Here is a 19,489-nt window from a genome sequence, read left to right on the forward strand (position 1 = left end):
TTGTAAAAGTATTTTGCTGTTCTTGCCAGTATCAATGAGGGTATTACATTGTGGCAGTTACATTTGTATATATACTTAAATAGTTAAAGTTTTCTGTTCTGCCAGTATCAATGAGGAGGGTATACATTGTGACAGTTACATTGTATATATACTACAGCCTCTCAAATTATAGACATTTAGTCCAAACATGAATTATGAACTGCACATATAGGCGAGGTATTTTCCTTGATAATAAGTTAAACACTGATTAGAATAATCCATATTCCCCATCTGCCTACTTCCTGACAACAGCAAAACATGTCTCTCGTCCATATCTTCTCTGAAACATTAAGAAAATCTTGTGAAGGAGGGGAGATAACCCTTGCATCATAAATTATATGTTTTGTCTCAACCAGTATATATACATGTATCAATAAAATGTGGATTGATTTATACTTGGTTTATCATAAACTTTGATGAAATCAAACCTATACAATATGTAAATACAAAATCAACTAATCCCTCATTCACAGTGGCTGTCATAAATAACACATACGGACTAAGGAAGATATGTTACAACATTCTAAAGGGAAATAAATCACTTTATCAGATAAAAATCAAGGAAGTATGTAAGACTGAAAACATTTTACATTGTATTGTGTTTTATCACATGTACATATGTATATGATATACATAGCAACATGTTCCTAAGTGTGTGTCATGTGTCAGTGTATGATGATGTTGATTCTGTAACATATCATCAATACATCTCCACAAGTAGCAATGTCCACCTACAGCTGTGTGTCTTGATTGGGAGAAACATAAAACTTATAGATTATCCATTTAATTTGTAATTAAAAAAGTTTTGGGAATAAAAATATAAGTAAAAATAAGAGTGTGATAATGTTCTATGAATCATACGGTTACTTTTGGCCTACTTGTTTGGCTCCAAAATTTATTTTGGTTTTCTAGTTATTTATAATCTGTTGGCAGGTGCTTGAGAATTATTGAAATGTTTACTTCACTCAAAAAATATGCCTTCTGTTGAGATAAAAATCTCGGTGTTGAATTCTTTTCTCTACAATTGGAATAGTTCACATCTATAATCTGCTGAAATTCACCATAATGATAACAAATGTTTAACTGCTATCAAAGTCTGTGTGCATTTGGAAGATTTTAAATCTGGTTGCCATGGTGACTAATTTTTATCGGAACTCTCAAGGACCTCGAGGTTTGAAAGTATCTGAGATAATAACTGAGAGATTCTGTGTGATTAATGGATTCCAAATGTTGACCATTGAAATTTCTATAGATACGTGGTCAGTCTGAGTGAACTGGTCAGTTTTATCTCTATTGTTGAGTGGATAGGCAGGGAGTTAGGCCATTTAGTGGCCGAGTGGTCATTTATTACTCCAGTAGTTTGGGAGGTGATGGGTGCTGTCATTGAAAGTATAAAATGTGGATTAAGTTGTCAGCCTGTTGAAACTGAATTTTATATATTGTGGCATTATGGGTTTGTTTGTTGTTTTTTTGTTTTCCTGAAAGACTCCATAAATCTTTAAAATAAAATCTTATCAGAAGAAAAGTATAAATTCAATTTGTAGTACCGACGTATTATTCAGTTAAACAGGGATAATAAGTTGGGTTACCGGTAATCCTTCTTTAGGTTAAATCTGTTAGGATTGATTCATTGATCATTATGCAGAGTTACTGCCCATTGATTAATAAAAATTATGGTTTTCTATGAGTTCAAAAGGCTAACCCCTACTAACCATAAACTGTTTTAACTCATTCACCCTAAAAAGTTGATAATGAACTGTTCCAGCCTTTCAAACAAGAGTTAAAATGTGTCTTCAGGGGTGAATGAATTCATGAATACAGAACAACCCATAACTAGGGGTCAATGTTGAATGATATAGATGTTATTGTTTTAGAGTGAAATATATCTGAACAACCATGGAATCTGATTGGTATGGCCTATGACCCCATGCATGATAATTAAATTAAGTCGTGTTGTAAACCCTCTATTTTCATCTGTATATTATAGGGCGGAGATGCTGCCAGTTTCTCTGCTGGAAAAGCTCCAGCCCCTGCAGGAGGCCCCCCTGCCCCTCCGGCCCCAGGCCCACCACCACCACCCCCACCACCACCAGTCGAGGCCCCTGAGGGAGGAGCACCAGTAAAGAGTGACCAGGATGACGGCAGGGCGCAACTCTTCCAATCCCTGAACAAGGGCACCGATATCACAAAAGGCGAGTTGTATAATACTGTCCCCATACAGTGTTTTCTTTGTCCTGGTGCTTAATTATCTCCCCTGTCATATCTGCTGATGATACTGGATTATTTCCCCTGGTATATGCCTATTCTTACACACAGTAAAAAGCTGATGATATTTAACTGTAAAAGTCCGTTTCCTATTTTTTTTGAGAATTCTATGATCGCCACCATGAATCCTTAAGTGTTCAGAATTTTTAAAAATTCTCTTATATACTGCAGTATAAATTGACACTCTCACACTCAATAAAAAGAAGTTGATATCATTCAAAATAACATTAAACTGATGATGATGTATTTGATTTACTTGTAACAGGCCTTAAGAAGGTGACAGACAATATGAAGACCCATAAGAATCCAGCCCTCAGACAGGGTCCAGCTCCCTTCAAGGCTTCTACCACCACTAAGCCTGCACCCCAGATCGCTCCTAAACCCGTCACGAAACAGGCCGCCAAACCTCCTGTCCTCGAGTTACAGAACAACAAGAAGTGGGTCGTGGTAAGTGTGGCGAATTTCTACTCTCTTACAGTAGTTTTAGTTTAGTAAATTTTCTATACTGGTAAAGGTTCAAAGGTCAAGGTATAAAGGTAAAAGTTAACATAACCTTTGACTCAATTAATGTTCATAATAAATGTCATAAAATGTTGTATGCTTTGTTAAGTTTAGTGGTTAAGGTTCAAAGGTCACATTTGATGATTTAAAGTTACAAAATAAGTTTACATTTAGGGATTCTTGCCTCCAGATGACTGTAAAGAGTAAATAGACTTTTTCATGACAAGCAAATGTTTATGTATTGTCTTCCCTAGCTATGTAATTTATGGTTTATGGGTTTGTAAATGTTTATTTTCAGGAGAACCAAATCAACAACAACAAAATTGAAATCACAGAAACTGCCATCAACCAGACCGTGTATATCTACAAATGTGAGAAGTCAACCATCCAGATCAAGGGCAAGGTCAACTCCATTGTCGTAGGTAAGGTCAAGGTTGTATGTTTGACAAAAATCATCTTATTAGCTGTAAAAAGAAGATTGACTGTCAATATTAAATTTAACTCTTAGATAACATCAAAGATTAATGTCTGAGAAAAATATTTGTTCTAACATGGAGATTTATACAAGATATATATATTATATAATAATTACAGTCATTTCTAATGTAGAAACTTCTAAATGTCAAAGGTCAGCTATCAAGGTCATTACAGTGTAGTGACCTTGTAGACTAAAGTTCAGGAGTTGACTATTTTAAATCAAAGTTAAGTTTTTTCAAATTTTGTGTGCATATATGTCCACATACATTTACATGTCTGTAAGAAAGAAGTCCTGTACAGTTTCAATGTATATGTTTTTCATTATCTTTATTTTTCAGATACCTGTAAGAAAGTGGGCGTGGTTTTTGATGACCTTGTGTCATCTTTGGAGTTCATCAATTGTCAGAGTGTGAAAGGACAGGTAAGATATGCTGTCTGACTTATCTAAATGATATAGTGGTGATACAGTCCTCCTGTTGAATAACACACCAGTTAGGGGTATAGTGTATTTGGTGATACAGTCCTCCTGTTGGTTAACAGACCAGTTAGGGGTATAGTGTATTTGGTGATACAGTCCTTCTGTTGGTTAACAGACCAGTTAGGGGTATAGTGTATTTGGTGATACAGTCCTCCTGTTGGTTAACAGACCAGTTAGGGGTATAGTGTATTTGGTGATACAGTCCTCCTGTTGGTTAACAGACCAGTTAGGGGTATAGTGTATTTGGTGATACAGTCCTCCTGTTGGTTAACAGACAGTTAGGGGTATGGTGTATTTGGTGATACAGTCCTCCTGTTGGTTAACAGACCAGTTAGGGGTATAGTGTATTTGGTGATACAGTCCTTCTGTTGGTTAACAGACCAGTTAGGGGTATAGTGTATTTGGTGATACAGTCCTCCTGTTGGTTAACAGACCAGTTAGGGGTATAGTGTATTTGGTGATACAGTCCTCCTGTTGGTTAACAGACCAGTTAGGGGTATAGTGTATTTGGTGATACAGTCCTCCTGTTGGTTAACAGACCAGTTAGGGGTATAGTGTATTTGGTGATACAGTCCTCCTGTTGGTTAACAGACCAGTTAGGGGTATAGTGTATTTGGTGATACAGTCCTTCTGTTGGTTAACAGACCAGTTAGGGGTATAGTGTATTTGGTGATACAGTCCTCCTGTTGGTTAACAGACCAGTTAGGGGTATAGTGTATTTGGTGATACAGTCCTCCTGTTGGTTAACAGACCAGTTAGGGGTATAGTGTATTTGGTGATACAGTCCTCCTGTTGGTTAACAGACCAGTTAGGGGTATAGTGTATTTGGTGATACAGTCCTCCTGTTGGTTAACAGACCAGTTAGGGGTATAGTGTATTTGGTGATACAGTCCTCCTGTTGAATAACACACCAGTTAGGGGTATAGTGTATTTGGTGATACAGTCCTCCTGTTGGTTAACAGACCAGTTAGGGGTATAGTGTATTTGGTGATACAGTCCTCCTGTTGGTTAACAGACCAGTTAGGGGTATAGTGTATTTGGTGATACAGTCCTCCTGTTGGTTAACAGACCAGTTAGGGGTATAGTGTATTTGGTGATACAGTCCTCCTGTTGGTTAACAGACCAGTTAGGGGTATAGTGTATTTGGTGATACAGTCCTCCTGTTGGTTAACAGACCAGTTAGGGGTATAGTGTATTTGGTGATACAGTCCTCCTGTTGGTTAACAGACCAGTTAGGGGTATAGTGTATTTGGTGATACAGTCCTCCTGTTGGTTAACAGACCAGTTAGGGGTATAGTGTATTTGGTGATACAGTCCTCCTGTTGGTTAACAGACCAGTTAGGGGTATAGTGTATTTGGTGATACAGTCCTCCTGTTGGTTAACAGACCAGTTAGGGGTATAGTGTATTTGGTGATACAGTCCTCCTGTTGGTTAACAGACCAGTTAGGGGTATAGTGTATTTGGTGATACAGTCCTCCTGTTGGTTAACAGACCAGTTAGGGGTATAGTGTATTTGGTGATACAGTCCTCCTGTTGGTTAACAGACCAGTTAGGGGTATAGTGTATTTGGTGATACAGTCCTCCTGTTGGTTAACAGACCCAGTCCTCTGTTGGTTAGGGGTATAGTGTATTTGGTGATACAGTCCTCCTGTTGGTTAACAGACCAGTTAGGGGTATAGTGTATTTGGTGATACAGTCCTCCTGTTGGTTAACAGACCAGTTAGGGGTATAGTGTATTTGGTGATACAGTCCTCCTGTTGGTTAACAGACCAGTTAGGGGTATAGTGTATTTGGTGATACAGTCCTCCTGTTGGTTAACAGACCAGTTAGGGGTATAGTGTATTTGGTGATACAGTCCTCCTGTTGGTTAACAGACCAGTTAGGGGTATAGTGTATTTGGTGATACAGTCCTCCTGTTGGTTAACAGACCAGTTAGGGGTATAGTGTATTTGGTGATACAGTCCTCCTGTTGGTTAACAGACCAGTTAGGGGTATAGTGTATTTGGTGATACAGTCCTCCTGTTGGTTAACAGACCAGTTAGGGGTATAGTGTATTTGGTGATACAGTCCTCCTGTTGAATAACACACCAGTTAGGGGTATAGTGTATTTGGTGATACAGTCCTCCTGTTGGTTAACAGACCAGTTAGGGGTATAGTGTATTTGGTGATACAGTCCTTCTGTTGGTTAACAGACCAGTTAGGGGTATAGTGTATTTGGTGATACAGTCCTCCTGTTGGTTAACAGACCAGTTAGGGGTATAGTGTATTTGGTGATACAGTCCTTCTGTTGGTTAACAGACCAGTTAGGGGTATAGTGTATTTGGTGATACAGTCCTTCTGTTGGTTAACAGACCAGTTAGGGGTATAGTGTATTTGGTGATACAGTCCTTCTGTTGGTTAACAGACCAGTTAGGGGTATAGTGTATTTGGTGATACAGTCCTTCTGTTGGTTAACAGACCAGTTAGGGGTATAGTGTATTTGGTGATACAGTCCTTCCTGTTGGTTAACAGACCAGTTAGGGGTATAGTGTATTTGGTGATACAGTCCTTCTGTTGGTTAACAGACCAGTTAGGGGTATAGTGTATTTGGTGATACAGTCCTCCTGTTGGTTAACAGACCAGTTAGGGGTATAGTGTATTTGGTGATACAGTCCTCCTGTTGGTTAACAGACCAGTTAGGGGTATAGTGTATTTGGTGATACAGTCCTCCTGTTGGTTAACAGACCAGTTAGGGGTATAGTGTATTTGGTGATACAGTCCTCCTGTTGGTTAACAGACCAGTTAGGGGTATAGTGTATTTGGTGATACAGTCCTCCTGTTGGTTAACAGACCAGTTAGGGGTATAGTGTATTTGGTGATACAGTCCTCCTGTTGGTTAAACAGACCAGTTAGGGGTATAGTGTATTTGGTGATACAGTCCTCCTGTTGGTTAACAGACCAGTTAGGGGTATAGTGTATTTGGTGGTGATACAGTCCTCCTGTTGGTTAACAGACCAGTTAGGGGTATAGTGTATTTGGTGATACAGTCCTCCTGTTGGTTAACAGACCAGTTAGGGGTATAGTGTATTTGGTGATACAGTCCTCCTGTTGGTTAACAGACCAGTTAGGGGTATAGTGTATTTGGTGATACAGTCCTCCTGTTGGTTAACAGACCAGTTAGGGGTATAGTGTATTTGGTGATACAGTCCTCCTGTTGGTTAACAGACCAGTTAGGGGTATAGTGTATTTGGTGATACAGTCCTCCTGTTGGTTAACAGACCAGTTAGGGGTATAGTGTATTTGGTGATACAGTCCTCCTGTTGGTTAACAGACCAGTTAGGGGTATAGTGTATTTGGTGATACAGTCCTCCTGTTGGTTAACAGACCAGTTAGGGGTATAGTGTATTTGGTGATACAGTCCTCCTGTTGGTTAACAGACCAGTTAGGGGTATAGTGTATTTGGTGATACAGTCCTCCTAACAACCAGTTAGGGTTGTGTATTTGGTGATACAGTAACCAGTTAGGGGTATAGTGTATTTGGTGATACAGTCCTCCTGTTGGTTAACAGACCAGTTAGGGGTATAGTGTATTTGGTGATACAGTCCTCCTGTTGGTTAACAGACCAGTTAGGGGTATAGTGTATTTGGTGATACAGTCCTCCTGTTGGTTAACAGACCAGTTAGGGGTATAGTGTATTTGGTGATACAGTCCTCCTGTTGGTTAACAGACCAGTTAGGGGTATAGTGTATTTGGTGATACAGTCCTCCTGTTGGTTACACTCTTTGGTAACATTAGGGTACAGTGTATTTGTGATGTCTTGTTGGTAGGGTATAGTGTATTTGGTGATACAGTCCTCTGTTGGTTAACAGACCAGTTAGGGGTATAGTGTATTTGGTGATACAGTCCTCCTGTTGGTTAACAGACCAGTTAGGGGTATAGTGTATTTGGTGATACAGTCCTCCTGTTGGTTAACACAGACCAGTTAGGGGTATAGTGTATTTGGTGATACAGTCCTCCTGTTGGTTAACAGACCAGTTAGGGGTATAGTGTATTTGGTGATACAGTCCTCCTGTTGGTTAACAGACCAGTTAGGGGTATAGTGTATTTGGTGATACAGTCCTCCTGTTGGTTAACAGACCAGTTAGGGGTATAGTGTATTTGGTGATGCAGTCCTCCTGTTGGTTAACAGACCAGTTAGGGGTATAGTGTATTTGGTGATACAGTCCTCCTGTTGGAATAACAGACCAGTTAGGGGTATAGTGTATTTGGTGATACAGTCCTCCTGTTGGTTAACAGACCAGTTAGGGGTATAGTGTATTTGGTGATACAGTCCTCCTGTTGGTTAACAGACCAGTTAGGGGTATAGTGTATTTGGTGATACAGTCCTCCTGTTGGTTAACAGACCAGTTAGGGGTATAGTGTATTTGGTGATACAGTCCTCCTGTTGGTTAACAGACCAGTTAGGGGTATAGTGTATTTGGTGATACAGTCCTCCTGTTGGTTAACAGACCAGTTAGGGGTATAGTGTATTTGGTGATACAGTCCTTCTGTTGGTTAACAGACCAGTTAGGGGTATAGTGTATTTGGTGATACAGTCCTTCTGTTGGTTAACAGACCAGTTAGGGGTATAGTGTATTTGGTGATACAGTCCTCCTGTTGGTTAACAGACCAGTTAGGGGTATAGTGTATTTGGTGATACAGTCCTCCTGTTGGTTAACAGACCAGTTAGGGGTATAGTGTATTTGGTGATACAGTCCTCCTGTTGGTTAACAGACCAGTTAGGGGTATAGTGTATTTGGTGATACAGTCCTCCTGTTGGTTAACAGACCAGTTAGGGGTATAGTGTATTTGGTGATACAGTTCCTTCTGTGGTTAACAACAGTTAGGGGTATAGTGTTTTGGTGATGCAGTCCTCCTGTTGGTTAACAGACCAGTTAGGGGTATAGTAACAGCAAACACACTATTCTCTGTCATAGAATGTGTATCCAACAAGACAATAGGATGGAGATATTTATTGATGTCTCTGATCTCCCATCTAGATTTCATATGAAGGCGAGGACTAGATTTCATATGAAGGCGAGGACTTTATTTAACATTTCTAGTTTATTACTTTGTCTCTTCTAAAGTATGTTTAAGAAATAAAGGGGTGTCGTAACAAGACTAGACACTTACTCATCATCCTGCAAAATCAAAGTAGGACAAAAATCACCAGTTAACAGATTCATACAATTATTTCATGGATCTTTTGATGAGGTGCATGTCACCAGTGAAATGTCCCAAAAAAATCATATTTTAACAGTTTTCTTGCCAGTTAGGTGAATTATACTTGTAAATCTTAGAAGTAATATAGATTGTTTTATAATAAACACTTACTATAAATAAATGTTTTTATTAATCTTTATTTTAATCCTCGTTTCCTAGGTGATAGGAACCCTCCCGACCGTATCCATAGACAAAACCGATGGTGCTCAGATTTACCTCAGTGAAAAGTCCCTACAGGCAGAAATCGTGTCGGCCAAGTCATCTGAGATGAACATCGTCATACCAAAGGATGGAGACTTTGTAAGTTCTAACTTAGTGACGTATTCTGTATTTACAAATTACAGAGTTATCTACCCTTACAGTGACTTATTCTGTATTTACAAATTACAGAGTTGTCTGCCCTTACAGTAATTAATTTTGTATTTACAAATTACAGAGTTGTCTGCCCTTACAGTGACTTATTCTGTATTTATAAATTGTAGAGTTATCTGCCCTTACAGTGATGTATTCTGTATTTACAAATTACAGAGTTATCTGCCCTTACACAATTGTATTGATTGAAAACACTCATGTGTCTATAAAAGCATAATAGAAATATAATTTTCACTCACAAACGTGTGACAACACAATCAATTCAGGCAAGGGAAGATAACTTATATTAGGCAAGGATGACATATATCTGTCACAGCGTGAGAGGACATAAATATTTAGATTTTTTTAGGATTTTAGCAACGATATTGTTGAATCTCAGATAACTGACACCTCACATCCTGTACCACTAATTATAAATTTTCATTATTATGATCTTCTTAATCAATTTTGAGGGAAAAACATCCAGTTTACAGGTGGGATTGTCTTCTGGGTTCCAGTCATTAAAAAGAGAGGTCCATGGAAGGTGTTATTGGATTATATTGTTGAATGTCTTTAGAAGTGTATGTAAAGATGATGTCATTGGTCATATATCTTTTCATAAAAGTGGAACATATTTTTGATCATAGAAATAAAACGTTTGGTTATATATAATTTAGATAAAACATATGTACAACTAATATTTATTTTTTGATTTGTTTAATTTAAGGTGGAATTTGCACTCCCAGAACAATTCAAGTCAACTTTTGACGGCAAGAAAATGAATACAGTTATATCCGACATCTAGACACATGAAGAGAGCCACCTGGTGGACACATTATGAACTATGTTAGACAACTCTCATATCATTCCAGGTTTTATAGATAGATTTGGAATCTGGCCGTAGGATATCTGTATAGCCAAATGGTCTGTGAAGGAGAGACGCTTCACTGGACTTTCAATGGAGGCCTTATTTTCGTGCTTAATAAAATGTATTTTGTAAGAAACATCATAAAATGGCCATGTTTATGAAGTCAACCTGTAATATAATGATATATGCTGTAAATAATATATAAAAGATGTCTCAAGAAATTTACATGCTCAAAAGTTTGAATCTAGAAAATTGTTTTTTCTTTAGATTAGGATGCTTTAGGTGACGTTTCTTTGGTACACCTTTCAGAATGTGAATTGGATATTGAAATAAAATCTTATACTTGCAAATATGAGAAAAAGTGCTAAAATATCATATTACCGGTGTACGGTATTAATATAAATTTACATAAATATACATTTATATGAAATAGTGCAATCATAAAAGTGAATTACAAATGTGTGTAAGATAAATCCAAGTCAAGTTTTTCATCTATGTAATTTCCATTTAAGCGTATAATTTTCATTTGTAGTTAAATCCATAGATTTCATTATAGAATTAAAACATACTGGTAACAGTGATTGGAGATGTTATGAAGGCGATATCCTTCAGTCCTCATGTTCTAGCTAGCTTTTATATTGGCATATCACTTTTCACGGTAGTTACCTCCCTTACACCAATGTTGGCATATTGTTGGCTGGATTGCTTGATAAATTACATCAAGCTTTGATTTGGAATGTCTTCCCAGCAAGAGTGATGTGACAGCTAACAGTATTTCACTTCTTAAAGTTTAATTAATTAATTTAATTTAAAGATTATAGTTTGAGTTTGAAAAGGTAGACATGTAATCTATGCACACTGAGTGATGATCCTAGGTGTTGACTATATACTCATTGAATGTATACTGCTTAGTACTGTTGGTGTTTAAACTTAGAAAGTGTGAATATTCAACGAATTGTTTTGAGAGAAAAAATGGTATCCTCAGTTTTTGGAAGAAAAAAAAATGTACATATAAGGGCTCCCTGAAATGTATGTCTCTGGTTTTATCCAACATTACATAACTTTGTTTCTTCTGGATAATTCTGTTATCAAAACAAATGAGTATATAATAATATATTACCACTCGATTTAAGGCATATGTTATTATCAATCTATTGTGTATATTAATTTTTTAAAGAAAACCTTGTACCCCTTTAGAGCTCACAATGAAACCATCCATATACTGGTAGGTAAAGTTTATCATGAAGAAGAGGGGTGTAAGTATGTTTCATGTGAGCTAGCTTTGTGGCTCAAGTGAAAAGTTTTGTAGTTAAAGTGCAAAGCTATGAATGAATGTATATCTGCCATAGGTGTAAAAAGGTATGATTATTGAACTGTTTAGGGTGATGTTCTGTGTTTCAATACAAACAGTAACTCTGGAGACTGGTTTCAGATCAAGATTGATTGAAAAAGAATGCATTAAGATTGATTTCTTTTTGTTTTCAATTTTTATATAATTTCTGAGTGATTAAATTATGCCTTGTAATAATTTTGTATTTAATTAACGCTCCAATATTTAATTAACCCATCTTATTTAACGAAGCTCTCTGTATTTAGTTAATCCTTTATATTGCCTGTATTACTACACTTGTTTTTGTTCTCATCCTGCAATCCCTATCTGGTAAAAATGGACATAACCTTGACCAATCTATTTTTGTTATAGGTGTGTAAAATGCCCCTTGTAATTGAAAAAACATTAAAGAAAGATCAAATCTCTTTTAATGAAAGGAAATTATTAAATTTGGCAATGTCATTGCCGTAATAGATATTACATCTATTGTCATCAATAGAGAAATTCAAATTGAACAGAATAAAGTGATACCATAATTTAGTAAATACATGGGTTACCTCCCTTATATCAGGGACAGCCAGGGGACTGAAAACAAACATGTACAGATTATCTGCATGTTTACTTTTGTATACGAACAAATATCATACCATGAATAAATCTGTAAATCATCTGTCATGTCTTGTTGTGAATGGATGGCACTTGATTCAAACACTTGAAGACCCACATCATCTCCTTCATGGGATTGTAGTCAAACCTGTCTATAAAAGTCACTCCAATGAAAAATGGTCGTTATAGCAAAATGGTTGTTAAACATAGGTTAAAATGTGTTGGATTGGACCATATTGGACCAGAGGAAAGTTTGGGTTTGGTTTGTTTTGACGTCCTATTAACAGCCAGTGTCATTTATGACAGACCAGGTGGAGGAAAACCAGAGTACCCAGAGAAAAATTACCAACCAGTGGTCAGTACATACGCAAATGGAATTCGAACTTGCGACCCATAGGCCTGTGGTAACTGGGACTCCTTAACCACTCGGCCACCACAGCCCCATAAAAAAAAGAAACGCAGAAGAAAGCAGGTGGTGATGTTACAGAGATCATGGCTAATAAAGGCAAGGTCTTAGTACATACAATCATAAACTCAAAATTAATAATATAATGGCAGGGCAAAATATGGACAAAATAACAATCTGTACAAAGACTTCTAATAAGCAGTGTGGAACCAGGTGTTCAGGAAGTGTGAGAATTATCTGCTTCATTGACATAGAGTGGTGAGGTAATATGGCACCAAAGTGGTCTTATTGAGCAGGTGGTCACTTTACAGAGGTTGTGACCAAGAGGTTTTACCGTCACTGTTGTTCCCTACCTGATTGATTAATAGAATCTTACATGGGCCTGTCAGGTGGACAGATATCTCAACCCGAGTGAAAGATTTTGGCTGGTCAACCTAATTTAAGGCTTGCCGAGGGTTGACGGTCAAAATCTTTCACGATGGTTGAGATATCCCTGTCCACCTGACAGACCCATGTTTGATTCTTTTTCTCCCATACTTAAACGAGAAATGGTGAAGAACGTCATTGTGCATAATGGTCGCCACATGTATTGATGACGTCACTGTCTAGCGCGTGTGAGCTGTCTTTTCCCTACCCCGGTATACATAAAAGACAGCGTTATCTTTTCCCTAGCAACCGCAGGATAACCCTGTCAAGTATGGGAGAAATACAAATCCTGGTGAGCTTACCCAATGGAGTATGTTGTTCCCTACCTCATTGATATACGTTCACGTGAGGGACTGGTTTGTCTGTTTCAATAATAATGTAATTGGATGGGACGTTAATCAATATATAGAGTATATATACTTGTCCATACACTGATAAGAATATGTAAATGGAAACATCCTTAGGAGGTACAGAATCAAAGTTGTAAGAAAAACCACAGACAGCCCATCTTACCCCTAGAATGAAGTCCTACTCTACATTAATTTGTTCTCGGCATCTTGGAGCCAATGACAAATCTTTAAGAAATTCCACTGTCCTTCTGACTTATGCTACAGATTGTTAGGGGCAAAATAAATACAATCAAGTAGTTGAAATTCAGTTTAAAATGTGTACAATACATAGCGAAGATATCAAGAGCGTGAATAGGTAAACTTTTGTATGGGTCTGTACAAAGGGACTTTGCACTCATTTTAACCAATAGTCACTATGTAAGTACTATAATACATATACTATTGACTGTTTGTTAGAAATTTGTGCCAAGTCCCTGTGGTTCTTTATTCCGTCTTTGCATATTACAGAGTTAGCTCCCTTGTGGATAGGTATCAATTGTTACGTCATTATTTTGTGAGCACAATTCACGTCGATTTCTCTGAAAGGTATGACGTTACACTTGCAAACGCATGATGTCGCAATTAATACCTACCCGCAAGGGTAGATAACTCTGTAATAGGCTAATACGGAATACAGAATGTCTTAAGGACATGTATTATGTTTAGAGTACGTGTATTATGTTTCAACCTTTCCTCACTGAAAACAAATTATGTAAAGCTGACATAAAACTAGATTGACAAAACAGATTACACATCCCGATACTACTGGAAAATCTCCTGTCACGACTGTCTAAACAAACAGCTATATTATATTGTACCCTGTAATACCTACTAATGGTGGGGCCTGGTTACAGCACTGTGTCTGGTATCATGACAGGACAAAATCCACTGTCATTCATGTTCAAGTGGATTGATATTGGTAAAATATGCATAGTTATCTTTCTCATGGCTGAAAATTAATGTTTTTAATTAAAGTACAGTACATGAATACCAGAAATCAAATAATCAAGTTATGCATGTCATCATTTCATACACGACAGAAAAAGCTATTATAAATTCAGGATAGATCAGCACTGTGTCTGGTATCATGTCATAGGACAATATCCAGAATGTTTATAATATAATCGCAATGTCATTCATTGGTAAAATTAAATATGCATAGTTTTCTTTTTCATGGCTGAACATTAATGTTTTCAATAAAAGTACAGTACATGAATACCAGAAATCAAATAATCAAGTTATGCATGTTATCATTTCACACACAACAGTTAAATCTAAACTTAATTAATCCAGGATAGATACTGATAACCCTATATAAACCATTCATTACATAAAACCGTATCCTATACTAATCTCCTAACGCCCACTTCTGTGTCCATAGTTACACCACAGTGAAGGATTTTAGTAACCATGACATCCGTCTTGTTAAATCTCATATTACAGTCAAAAATAACCAATGTCAGCACTTAATCAAGAAATGAAAAGAAAATTTTTTTTTTTACCTTTTTAGCTATTTTCAATGCCAGTACATTATCATGAAATGAAAAAGAAAAACAAACTGCTTGTACATGAGAGATTTATTGCAGAAGTTCAGGGGAAAGGATCTTTCCTTGATTCTGTCGCTCCATTGCCGACAGAGCATAAATGATCTTCATCATTTGAACAATAATTGGTGTTTAATCGTGTATATATATGCCTAATTAACACAAAAAAATAACATTAAATAATTTATTTCGCCTTTGGTGTATGAGCAATCATTACTTCATTCCATATAAGATATAGTGCCAAGGAATTTTTTCAGGATGCAATTAATTATTTTTCATATTTTGAACTTGAAGTAAAAATTAGATGCTCAAACTTTTCAATGGTGGTAATGGTGTAAAGTAAGTAACTTTTGTAACTAAAGAAAAATACTTAATTGTCTGCTCCTGTTTTTGATAGTGAAAACTACCGTTTGACAGCGGTGGGGCATCTGAATCTGTCATTTTTTTCATGTGGAAAAATAGTATAGGAGTTACTTCCCTTAGTCTACTACCCATAAGTTTCATGATTTAACCTGATGTGTAAAAACACTTGATTTAGTTGTAAAAGGATCCAAATTAAATCTAAAAGATAAAATTTGTATGTGAAATATGTTTTGCTTTCAAATCCAGAAATTATTACACTAAAGAAAACAATACATGTTGTAGTATTTTAGACTTAAGCTTTCAGTGGTTGGATGACATTGTCCACATTTTCTGAGATAACTAAGTTTAACTATTGAGGTATACAATGTATATATAGATATTTTTGTATGTTCACCCTTATTATTTGAACACTCTACATGGTGTTATATTCTTATTTTTGGTTGAAGTAACACCTGATTTATATAACCAATCACATGTACACAAAAGTTCAAACGTTTCCCATGTGAAAGTAGCATTAAAACTTAAGCTGATTTAGTAAAGAAGATTTTTTTCTGATTTTCTCATCAGCCTCATTTTGATATATGTGAAACAGCATTGTTTGATCTGATTGCCCAGGTAAAAAGGCAGGTGCACTCGGAGACTTTAGGTCTTTTATAGTTCTCTCCGAGATAACTGCCAAATTTGGGATGTTTTAGGATTGGCGAGACAGAATATTCAACTGATCTCTGCCTGAACTAAAATATAATTGATAAATTTTCTCAGCAGTGTGCTTAAAATACTTGATTATCTCCCCCTAGGCTGAAACTTGTCTATAACATCAGGACCCAGTTTCATGAATATTCCTTAAATTTAAAGAACTAAACTTAAAATTCTTCATAGGAAAGCATTACAGATTTTAGAAGGCTCCTTAACTTAAGATTGTTCCCTTAACATTTGTAATGCTTTTCTATTAGAAAATCTATGTTAAGGAATGTCCATGAAACTGGGCCATGACAATGTAGCAGAGGCAAAAATGTATCAAGTCCAAATTAAGTGATATTTTCAATGTTCTAAACACTAGTGGTCAGTCAGATTATCTGCCTCCATTTACTTACAATTTCATCAGATTCTGATACAGAATGTCAGAATTGTTGTATTATCCACAGGGGGGCCAACTCAATGAAAATGGATGTTGTCATACATTTTTTGTATTTGGAGGATGGACTGATGAGTATTTATGACAGTCATGTGATTGATTTTTTTTTTTTTTAAATACAAGATTTGAAAAATTATTAAAAAATCGGGATATTTACGAAATATCCCAATTTTTTATGTGACATTATTTGTACTTAACCAACACCGTGGAATCTCAAAACTGATGTTGTGGTGTTTTGGGAGAACGGAAATAGTCACTGGTCTGTGCTGTTGTGGCTAGCGAGATGTTCTGTGGCAGATACCAGCTACTACAAAAATCAAGTAATGTCAGCCAAGAATATAATCCAGCTGCAGATAGAAAAAATAAAATCTGGGATAGCATCTTAGATATCAATGATGATTTTTTCCCTTGTACTAAGAATCGAAAATGTTCTAGTTCGTGACATCAAGTCTGTTTCGCAAGTTCAAATTAATTGATTTCCAGGTAATTCAATTAATGGGTAATTCTTTCTTTCAAGGTTAATCTCTCTAAGCTATGAGGATTTCCAATTTATTTTTATTGAAGCTACTTAATTTAAGTCCAGTCTCTTGAAAAAAAAATCATGATTTTTATATATATACATGTTTAAGGAAAAAAATGGATTGAAGTGGGTTTTAATTTATAATCTGAATTGACTCATCAAGTACTTAGTTTCACTTCACAAGACATCACCTGTATGACAATAGGTCCAGTACAAAGTAATGCAGTCAGATAAAGTCTAGAACAATGTTACAGGAATGTACTCGGGCACACCTCCAGATAAAAGGTGATGAAGCCAGGTGTGAAATGTACAGGTAATATACAGGTAAACTTCTTAAGTTCATTAGCTAGGATGGTTGGACAGAGGTTACAAGGTCGTACAGTACATTTTATTGGTGACGATTTTAGTGCTTACCTGTGCTGCGTCATCATACACGTTACCTGGGCCGGGGACAGTTTACCTGTCCATTGTTATATACCTATAACACCTGTACGTATAGTAACAATGACAGGATCGTATAAATGCCCGACACTCACCAGGAAAAATCTTGGGAACCAGAGTCATTTCTCTGATCAGTTGTATCATGTCCTTCATAAACATTCATTTCAATTTCAAGTGCAATTTTAAATAGTGTACCAGGTACCGGTACATATTTCTTTTTTTTAAATAGAGTAACTAAATTATGTAAGTGAGTAGGTTAGCCACGGAAATCTCGGAAATCTCGCTATATGAGTAACACATCACATATACTAGTATACATTATACACAAGTCATGCATGATGTTGATAACCCTAGTTGTTACTCAGCCCATACTAGGCTCCTCTCCAATAACCCCCTGGACATTTCATTTGTCACTATGTACAAATGTAAGTCATAAGGTGCAGTACTGTATTTCAAAATTGACCTTTTAACTTGATTTTTGCAATTCTGGTCTTTCTTCTGAAATTGACCCAAGGAGAAAATAGCTGCAAGTATTCTATTATGGTCTTCAAGGGAAAATGTCATAAAGTCAAACCTGTCTATAAAGACCACCCAAGGCACAAGTAAAACTAGCCTTTAATGTCAAATGGTCTTTTATACACAGGAAAAATTGTCATGAAATTGACCATTTGGGACACTGAAAAAGTGGTTTTATTAAGCAGGTGGTCTTTATACAGAATGTATTTATTTTCCCAATTTTCTATGCATGTGTTTTTAAGGAAAAGATATTCAACATAACAGATGCTTCAGAAAAGGCCTGACCGGTGCTTCCCGTTCTTACACATTCCACAACCATCAATATCTTCATAACTACAAAGTTGGCATTCTTACCACAAACACATTTTTCTCCCGACAGTATAAAAATAATCACTTGATTTTTGTGTCATTGCTGTAACTCCTATATAATCTGATGTGATTCATGCTTCCATTGGCTGTAGGATGGTACTGTATCAACAACTTCTCAATAATCAATACTTCAGTAGATTTAACCAATCCTTAGATGTATACTCAGGATCACACAGACATCTGGTACAAATCTGTATCAGAATCCTCATTCAGGGATGGGCAACAAAATAATGTATCAAAATTTGTATGTCTTGAAATTTGCATCAAAGTGCATGTTTGCACCTGAAATTAATGATTGCATGGATTGCGTGTTATAGTATACATGTACATTAGAACCTGTTATAAAGGACACCTGTCTATAAAGGACAAAACTCATCAATATGATTTTGGTGCTACATAATGTACCTGTGTAGAATGGACACCTGTCTATAGAGGACAAAACTCATCAATATGATTTTTGTGCTTCATAATTTACCTTTGTAGACGGACACCTGTCTATAAAGGACAAGACTAATCAATATAATTTTGGTGCTACATAATGTACCTTTGTAGAATGGACACCTGTTTCAAGCACTAGCAGGCATAACAGGAGATATGGCAACCTGTGGTCAGTGTTCTCCCTTAAAGATTTTTTTACTGCTGGTCCTAAGGACCGGCTGCCCCAAACTGGAAATTACTGGTCCTTACAAAGTTACAATTCGTCCTTTATCTTTGTTGTTTATACAATTACAAAACTATACTAGCAAAGTATTAGTTTAACTAACAAAATATATCTGAATATCCCGATTAGTATCGTTTACTCTCATCAAGGTTGACTGAACACCAGAATATCATGAAAAACTAGTGTTTGTACAGTTTAATCTTCAACCTTTCTGCACTTCTGCTGCCATTTTTTTGGTTTGTATATATCCTCTATCTGGACAAAATTGCAGGTGAAAATACCAGCTACATGAAAAAATTGTCTGCTCGACTAGAAAGTTGTTAGACAGGCGTTAATTTCGAATGCTGCTTGTGGTTGTTGTCATCAGACAGGGTAGCTAAATCATAGAACGTCCAGCGACTGTTTGTGTGTCAGAGGTCCCAGGTTTGATCCCTGGTTTGGCCTCTACAGTTTTTCCTCTCCTGTTACAATTCTAAAGCTAGTCCAAGCTCATTTTGATATATATACCGGTAGTTCATACTTGTGCTGTCGACTCCAGGTAAACACGAAAACAAACACAGAG

The 19,489-nt window shown here is 36.6% G+C and overlaps 1 protein-coding gene across 1 annotated transcript in view; it reads left to right on the top strand.

Annotated features, from left to right (window-relative positions):
- Nucleotides 1-12,221, top strand: part of LOC138309031 (adenylyl cyclase-associated protein 1-like) — a 93,682-nt gene extending 81,461 nt beyond the window's left edge. The window contains exons 8-13 of the mRNA XM_069250132.1: nt 2,027-2,231; nt 2,570-2,751; nt 3,104-3,227; nt 3,621-3,703; nt 9,162-9,302; nt 10,081-12,221. Of these exons, the coding sequence (XP_069106233.1) occupies nt 2,027-2,231; nt 2,570-2,751; nt 3,104-3,227; nt 3,621-3,703; nt 9,162-9,302; nt 10,081-10,158 (813 nt within the window). The 3' untranslated portion in view covers nt 10,159-12,221. The remainder of the gene's footprint in view (nt 1-2,026; nt 2,232-2,569; nt 2,752-3,103; nt 3,228-3,620; nt 3,704-9,161; nt 9,303-10,080) is intronic.
- The last annotated feature ends 7,268 nt before the right edge of the window (nt 12,222-19,489 follow it).

Source organism: Argopecten irradians, chromosome 15, assembly GCF_041381155.1.
Source record: "Argopecten irradians isolate NY chromosome 15, Ai_NY, whole genome shotgun sequence".
Taxonomy (NCBI): Eukaryota; Metazoa; Mollusca; class Bivalvia; order Pectinida; family Pectinidae; genus Argopecten; species Argopecten irradians.